The 8,877-nt window shown below is 41.4% G+C and overlaps 1 protein-coding gene across 1 annotated transcript; it reads right to left on the minus strand.

The window, feature by feature from the left end:
- Positions 1–5,253: 5,253 nt before the first annotated feature.
- Positions 5,254–8,286, minus strand: si:ch73-141c7.1 (coenzyme Q-binding protein COQ10 homolog, mitochondrial). The gene is made up of 5 exons (XM_035655267.1): positions 8,064–8,286; positions 7,367–7,519; positions 6,803–6,995; positions 6,550–6,651; positions 5,254–5,716 (listed from the first exon to the last, which is right to left on the minus strand). Exons 1-5 carry the CDS (start codon positions 8,165–8,167, stop codon positions 5,564–5,566), a joined length of 705 nt encoding a protein of 234 aa, XP_035511160.1. The 5' UTR covers positions 8,168–8,286; the 3' UTR covers positions 5,254–5,563.
- Positions 8,287–8,877: the final 591 nt, after the last annotated feature.

The following is an 8,877-nucleotide window of genomic DNA, read 5'->3' on the forward strand; positions in this document are numbered from 1 at the left end:
GTGTTTACTGTTTAGGTTTATTGTAGTTCAGTTATCAGTTATGAGTTCTGTAGTGTTACTGTTATGCATTGAATATAATATGAAATATTCATCAAATAAGTCACTTACTCAATAATAGAAAAGGGCTCCCTTATGGAAACAGTTTGGGAACCACTAATTTCCTAACTACTGTATTGTAGCTGTTAATTTAATGTTTTACTTAAGTAAAAGTAGTGGTACTACAAAACTAAATTAGTAAAAGTCCAGAATGCAAAATGTTAAAGTATTTGCAAGAAAATGTACTTAAATGGTAAATGGACCTGTATAGCACCTTTCCTAGTCTTCCGGACGCGACTCAAAGGCGCTTTTATACCTACGTGGCCACATTCACCCTTTCACCCACATTCACTCAGTGATGGCAAAGTCCATAGCGAACAGAAACTAACTCATTCATACACATTCACACACCGATCGCACGGCATCGGGAGCAAATTCGGGGTTCAGTAAGGTATCCTTGCTCAAGGCATACTCTCCGACACGTGGCACGGAGGAGCCGGGGATTGAACCAACAACCTTCCGATTAAGTGTTTCTCATACAGAATGGTCCATTTCAGAATAATTCAATATTATGGTATTATAGTATACTATGCATTACTATATTGACCTGAGTGTGAACCTGTTGTAGGTGACAACACAAAATGTTATTTTTTTTTTTAGAGCCAGTGGAGTTGACGTACTTTGAGTACTGTGGCTCGCCTGGTCACACACAATCTCATATTCCACATCAACAGTACAATAAAACATTTCTGAAAAGATTTTGGGAGAGAATTAGTCAACACAGTAACACAATCTTGATCCATATTTGATCAGCACTGCCTAGTTTGACAGTTTGATCTGAGTTGAAAATGACCTGTCAATCACAAGGTAGCCCCGCCCTTAAGCATACCCTGCTTTATGGTCTATTTTTCTCTAAATGGGACCATCATTTACTAAATGCAAACATCATGCTGTGTGGAAGAAGACTGAAACTAGAGATTGATTGTGAGATTATACAGTAGACCATAAACTCCTTAAGAAACTGTTTACTGAGCTCATAAATCAACTGAGAAGTCTCCATTAGACTGCATGGTATCGGTTTTTATTGCAGCCAATGGAGCTCCCCCTACTGGCCTTTACATAAAATGCAGGTTTAAGACAATGTGTTGGCTGCAGACCCAGAAGCTTTGTCCATTATATATACTGTCAGTGGTTGGGACATAACATAGGGAGTGAATGAATGAAAGAGTTATACACAATCCTGCTATGTCATACAATTCAGATAGCTGAAAATGAATACATTACAGCCACTGTGAGTTAACTTTAGTAAAGCAAAGTGGGCATTTGCAGCTTTACAAGGCTATGTTTTGACTGCATGTGTCTGTGGAATTCACTAGAATACCTTGATATAGTTATAAAAGGAAATTCAAGGGGACTTCTTTTGTTCTATGGGACTGAAACATATCTTCCTGAGTGCAGCTTTCAGCTTAATAATCACAGCTCTGGACTGACCTGTGAGTCATTCAGCTGACCCGAGGATCAAAGCAGCACAGCGTACCTTTGCGAGCATCCCTTGTTAAGTACAAAGGCCTGCGCTGTCAGACCGACCCTCCATGTAGCTGACCTGCAGCACCCAGGCCGACTGAGACGTGAACCCACCCAGCCTCAACAAACACACTGCTGGATAACTTCAAACACAGCACTCAGCCCTGAACTTCATTACCTCACATGAAAGACAAAGATTCATCTTCACTTGAGCCAGACGTTGTGTTTGATGCAATGCACTGACCTATATGGGCACAGTGCAGGTTTGCTTCTCAACAATCCAGCTCATGTCTGTCACATTACATGACTACAATACCTGTACAGTACGACACAAAACATGAGCTTTTCTCTTTCCATAGACACCTCTTGGCTGCTACAAAGATGAAGCTCTTATAAAGTCATCCGACAAAGGTAATGTGTTCATTACACACCACTGTGGATATGAATGGGGGAACTTGCTCCCTTCCTAATGCTTGTGTTGCAGTAGCTCTTATGAAGCAGTTACTCTTCAGTGATCCTGGGAAGCAAAACATTTCAGAGTTGGGGCAAGGTAATTTTTCTCACTTAGCCAAGGTGAGCAGTGCGGGGCTGTGTGAAGCAGAATGGGGGTTTAAAAATGATCTGTCAAGCCACTACAATTTGTCAGTGGAATGCCCGTTTTCCGGTCCTTTAGCTACAACACGTGGTCCTAAAATGAATTTGATTTGCCAATTTAACTCTTGAGCTGCCTGAAAGAACCACAGGCTTTTTGCTGAAATTAAGTCAACTTTATGATTTTACTGGTTGTAGTGGTGAGAAGCAGCAATAATTGATTATAGAGCAACACAGAGCAACATTTACATTTATATGAAATCATGTTTCTTCCCACCTGATGAATGAAAGTCCAATATTCACTCTCCTTTTAGCTCTGTTTTGTCCCACAAACTCCTGAGGGAAATATCTGGTTCTGTAGATGCTAAATAACTCCACTATGTTCACCAGCTAGTTGCTAACTTTGTCGTTTTTGGTGCTAGTCAGGTAGTGTACAGTGGATTTATCAAAGCCTCTTTACTAAATAAAAAAGAAATCTGCCTGCTGCTACTGAAAACTCTGTTAGCGAGAGCCGTAAGATTGAACCAAACAGTAAAGTTGGTATAAAAACCAAAACAATGAGCTGAAAGACACTAAATTGGGTTGGATGGTATTTATCTCATCTGAGGCCACCAAGATGTGTTTTTTTGCCAGGTTTGGTTTTTTTACAGTAATTACCGAGAGCAAAAAACACCTTGCAGAAGTTTGCACTTTGCACATCTGGACTTAAAGAACCAAATCAAGCCAAAAATGAAGACTAATTAATTAATTGACTAATTCTCTCAGTTGTTTATGTTTTTCTTTAGAATACTTAATCAATCTCTATGGAAAGGTTTATGATAGACATTTCCTTTGAACCATCTTGTACACGTAAGGAACATGAAACTGAACCAAACAATGATAAGTTACATGTCAGCCAGGTTCCCTGAAGGCCGGAAACAAGTATGTTGAGAAATGATGAAGTGAGCTTTCAAGTCTTTTGCCCTCTTTTTACTGTCAGTGCCGTAGGGAAAGTCAGCGCTTGGTATGTCAGGGAAAGTCTCTCCCTTCCTCTGGTCATATATCTATGTACATAATGTATTTGCACTCGTTCCTCTTAGTTCACACGATACCAAATCAGTTAACAGGCAGGGTTTTACATGTTTGACTCGTTTCAGCATGGAATGTTCGTGGAGCACAAAGCCTTCAGAATGTTTTATTGGCTCTAAGCACAAAATGACCATAATTTGTAGGATTGCAGGGTTTCGCAAGTGTTGTTGATTGTTATCACTCCTCTGTTTCCTCAATTTCTGCTGTGATTTTAAGCTTTTTAGAGGCTTAGATGGACCAGGTCTTGGTTTTTACTGGGAATGCTCCAATCTCCCAGGCCCAACTGTGCATAACAAAATGAAAGCTTCTTTAAAACCCAAATGCACATCAGTCCTACAAGGTGGGTAGGTGCTACAGAGTCTGAAAAACATCAGTACCAAGGTGGAGTTGGCACAGCCTTGCTACCAATAGACCTTTTTCAGTGAGTTTGCACAGTGGAGGCACCCAGACTCTTTTAGACCTGAATGGAACAGAACCACACACACAAGCACACAAAACTTTAAATTTATTCACAGAAACTAAAATATTTTATGAAGAGAATATTTTTCTGGTCTTCCCTCTGACTTTCAGTGATTTATGGAGTTTCCTGATGAAAATATAGTCTTAGCTACTTCTTGTTAGCAGTTAGCTACTTTAGTTGCTAACTAGCTGCTACTGTTAGCTGGTTACCCATGTAGCTAACTTAGCCGTCCTACTTTTTGGCTTCTTTTTAAATGTAAGAAGCGAAACATTTTTTGTTAACTTTAGTTTTATGCAAGCTTGAATCAACTGAGAAAAGTTCATAGTCTTCATTTTGCATTCAAACGAATAGTGCTCTCTAGCGCCTCGCGTTTTCAAATGTGTATTGCAACTACGGTAGCCATTATGTACCAAGAAGCTATGACAACATGTCTTCCAATACCACTTCATCGAGTTGTCTTTCGGGTGATGAGGTTCGTTATTTCAAACAAACTACAATGCCAATTGGCATCATATGTGTGACTTAAACACCCAAGAATAAAAAAACCTTGTAATTTAGACCGTAACATTGACTTATTACCTGTCGAGGAGAAAGCAGGCAACTTCAGCGTCCCTTTCAAAGTCTTTCTCCTTCATTAGCTCTTTCCACCTGGGAAAAGCTACCCCGATGTTGACCCTCGTTTTCTGAATACGCCGGTCACGTTGCCTTTTTAATTCCCTTTTTCGCTTTCTTCCCGACGATAATTCCTTGTCCTGTGGCTCGGCATAAGTATGATCCTCCATTATAAACTAAAGTGCAGTGCAGACTTTCAAATGTGCCAGGGCAGTGACAAGCGCCTCTCACTGATCTCCTTCTCCGTTATAGCTGGTTTCAGTCACGTGACGCTGGCTCTGAACGAAAACGCGTTGTTAGCTAGACAGGTAGGCTAGTGCTGTATGTCCCTCTCGGCGATTGTAGTTTTTCAAAATGGCGGAACGACATGGAAGCCTCCATGGACTTGCCCGTCCAATGTATATACAGATAAGAAATTCTTCGCTTACGAGGATAAGTCAGATCATTGGCAGAGGTAATTTTACACCAATGAGGACACATTTATGAATGAAGACATTGATTTTAGCAAATAAAATACTTAAAATACTACACATTGTCCCTTTAAGTCATTTATTTGCTAGTTTGTTCCTACACAAAAACCGTTAAAAAATATATATCTTTGATGTGTGAGCTCCTGTTGTCTGCATGTGCCCCATGTTTCAGTATGTGCTGTATGTTTCTTGTTTACCTCGTACTTTAAGCTGTTAAAATGGTCACGAGTTGTGAAATCAGCACCACATGTGCTTTTACAGGTTTCTTAACAAGAAAACAGACGACCACCTACAGAGTAAAGCTAGTTGTTCTGTTGTTGTGCTGACTGTAGCCTCGGGTCAGTGGTCCTGTGCTTTCACAACCGCTCCTGAGGCACATGCTTTTGTCCATTACTCTTGCTCAAACATAACAAATAAGCAGTTACAGATACTTTAAACTACACTGGAAATGTGCACTTAAAAAAATATAGTATAAATGACGCTTGGACATAGTTTTACCAAAATAAGATCTTTTTTATTCCACTGACCCACAATTTTACAAAGAAAACATCTGTGTTCAACATTAGAATTTGAAACCATGCATTTATTCATATCCCTAAAATAAATATATGTACAAGAAAGTAAATAATTTAGCTTGTGGCTTCCAGATAAATAGTTTATATATTCCATGTGTACGTCAAATTTAATATAAGATATGAGTGAGTGCAAAAAGAAGATCCAGTCTCCTGTGTAAGTGTTGATAGTAGATAGAGCAAGGTTTGGTTGACAGTCAGAGTGGAAGGGAAGGAAAGAAGGGGGCGCCTCAAGTCGACCGCCGCCTCAATGGTGCCTTCTGTTGGGCTCTGTAAAGCGTAGCTGCTCGTGACTCGAAGGCACCGACCATCTGCTTAACCACTTCGTCAAAGAACACGCTGGCCAGCTGAGAGTGCAGAAGAGACCTGAACTCAAATGACACCTGCAGGAAGGGGGACGGACATGTTAGCCAACAGTCTGTGACTCTTTATTTCAGAACTCTTGAAAGTATCTGAATATAGACCCATAGCTCTGTCAGTTAAGTTGGTAGATTTAAAATTTGTTTTTGACAGTGGAGTTGTTCCGATACCGCCTGTCCTTGCTATTTTTCCCCCAGGATGGCAGAGTCATGGCCTGCCCTACTCTCTGCCCGACTCTGATTGGCTTACCCAGATATTCTCACCTTAACCCTAACCAATCTAAACAACCCACGCCAGTATCGGATTGGCACTCGGTATTGGCCGACACTCAAAGTTCAAGTACCAGACTCCGCATTGGCAAGGGAAAAAAATGCTCAGACTTTACTTCCTTCAGGTGTTCACTGATAATAAGTCTTAACATGTTCTACTAGAATCGAACCACTTCCTGGCTGACCCTGAGGTAATCTGAGCCAACACTGAGGTCAAACTCCTGTCAGCACCTCCTTAACACTGTTCCCTGCCCCGGCGGCTATTTCAGGCCTCAAAGGACACCAGCATGCTACTCAAGACTAAACTTAGAGCATAATGAGATTTAACTCAACACTTCCGCCAGCCAGTAATCCATTCACAATGGTACAGGAACGAATACTTGGAATGAGTTTATCCTTCAGCATGCAATCTGATCTCTCAAGCCCCATGGGAAAGTTGTGGGTTTGTTAATATTCTAGTTTATTCCTTTCATTGTGTACACTATTCTAGTTTGATTTCAGAACTCTACTTTCCCCCTGTCTCTCCATATGTCAAATGTTCCTCATGGTTCTCAGGGTCAGGTCATACTTTGATCTTATACACTTACATAGAACTCCACTTTGCAGGAGGCTGGTAGGTCTTTGTCTCCAGGGGCAAACCTCCATATTGTTTCAAGGTGGCTGAATAGGGATCCATCAGTGCACACGGCCTGTTTCAAAAGAAATCACCCATTATTTATCGCTGACAACCAAAAGGCAACGAGCCTTACCCTGAGTCAAAGCCCAGACAAAGCTGTTAGAATCTTTATAGAGGAGCACAGAATGATGAGGTAGTTACTTTTAACGGTTGTTTTCTCTTACCCTGACTTTGTGGTTCGGGACGACGGTGACCTCGGAGGTGTAGCGCTCCACGATGGGGGGGAAACCTATTTCTAGCTCCGCCTGGACATCCCCATTTCGTCCCTTAATGACCCGAGACTTCTTACACCAGGGAACAAAGTGCTGGTACTGGTCCACACCGGCCACCACATCGTACATTTGCTCTGGAGTATACCTGAGCACAGTCACATGACGACAGACGCACACACAGTGAGATACCGTTTCAATACAGATAGATTCTAGGCGAATCATTTTGTCAATAAATTATCAGAAAATAATGAAAAACGCTGAACGCAACTTCCCAGAGCTTTAGTCTCAAATTGCTTAATAGTCCAAAGGACAAGGACATTTGGTAAAGTCTCATACAAGACAAAAAAAGCAACAAATCCTCATATCTGAGAAGCTGAAATCAAGCAAAAGCAGCTTGATTTGCAACTCCATTTAAATTAGAATATATAATAATATCTATTCCTTACCATATATATAAATTATTACTGTCTTCCTATGTCAGTGGTTTTGTTGGACAGTATAGATCGGGACACTCACCCTAATGTCCGGCACTCGGTGTACTCCATCCTGCGGGTGGCGATGGGAGCAGCCAGGTTGATGAAGCTGCGGCTGGGTGTACTGATGGGGGCGGCGGGGCAGAGTGGCAGGCTGGCCCTTCTCGCTACCAGGGCCCCACAGGAGCCCAAGTGTCTGAGGGGAGGAAATTACATATATGGGAATACATTCATTAACTTGTGGGAAACAGACACAGTGAGTGTGAGTCCTGTGCCATCTAGTGCCAGCTAGTTCATTCACATTTTATACGCTGTACATTCACACTGTTTGAATATATGAGCATCAGTTCTTAGTGAAGGTAAAGCATTCATAACACAGAACAGTATTCTGAATGTTAAATATTTGATGTAATACAATTCATAACTACCCAAGTGGATTAACATTTCCCTGCAGCTCATTGAATAAAAACCACATCTGCCACCAGAGGGAGGAAAAGCAGAGTCCCGCGGCTGCTGCCAGGTGCTGCTTCACACTTCTCAAACACTAGAAATTCAGTCTAGTATCCATTAAAAAATAGCCCAACATGTCCGGAAATGTAAGTAAACAACCTGAATACAACCAACAGCCACATTTCGATAACCTCTGACTGGCTAAACACAGCACAAATGAGCTTTACTCAGTGTTTTCACCTGTACGGTTCTCTGTGGGGAAGCCCCCTTACATTAGCATTATCACTCACCTGATATTCGCTCTGTTTGTCTTCCCTCGCACAACTTTTGAAGAGTGAGCTTCAGACACGTCCAGAAGCGCCTTAAAGAGGAGAGGAGTCGTCTTGTTGGCCATGGTGAAGTTTGAGTTTAAAACAACTAATCCAGGTTGGTGGGAGAGACGTCGGTATTTTGACCCCAGCAGCAGCGGCACCGACCCGGCTTTGTTCTGACTGATGAGCCGCTCCACTCCACTTAATGACAGCAGTGACGCAACAGGAGGCGCCATTGACTCTGGCCAATCAGCGAGATGGGTTGACAAAGCTCAGACTGGTAGTTTATAGGTGATAGTGATGAAGGTAATGCTCCTATATGAACAAGATAACCGACTAAAGATATTCAGAAGACTTTTACTGACTAAATTTGTCTAGTTAGACTGTTTTACAACTTGTATCTTTTAATTTAACATTTCTTGGACACTATCAGTCATCAGTGGAGCTGCAGGTATAAAAGCTAGGTTGTATTGCTATTATGAGATACATAATGACAATATCAGAGCTAATCTCCTCCATCCTTACAGACACATGGAGTTCCTTTAGATAAAACACTTGAAACTTCAAAAGGTTTTGAAGCAATTACTCATGCACATTGGTATTTTCTCTCTTACTCCAATATTTGGCACACGTGAGTCACGAGTTCACAGGATTTTGACAGGTTTCTAGGAGCAAATCAAAGTCTAAATATGTGTGTTTGTGTATAGCTAGTGAACAAGTGAATCACATGCTGTACATGTGACACACCTGGACTTTGGTGCTACACAGGAATAAAGGTAATCAAATAAAATGT

This window comes from Morone saxatilis, unplaced genomic scaffold, assembly GCF_004916995.1.
Source record: "Morone saxatilis isolate NCDOM2014 unplaced genomic scaffold, NCSU_SB_2.0 Contig14, whole genome shotgun sequence".
NCBI classification, from domain to species: domain Eukaryota; kingdom Metazoa; phylum Chordata; class Actinopteri; family Moronidae; genus Morone; species Morone saxatilis.

Bases quoted from the DNA above. Each gene is read 5' to 3' on its own strand.
- si:ch73-141c7.1 (XM_035655267.1), bottom strand. From the start codon at position 8,167: ATGGCCAACAAGACGACTCCTCTCCTCTTTAAGGCGCTTCTGGACGTG. The intron at 6,996-7,366 runs GTGAGTGTCCCG...GACTGTGCTCAG, and splicing joins ACCGAGTGCCGGACATTAGG to GTATACTCCAGAGCAAATGT. The intron at 6,652-6,802 runs GTAAGAGAAAAC...CTTTTGAAACAG, and splicing joins TCCCGAACCACAAAGTCAGG to GCCGTGTGCACTGATGGATC.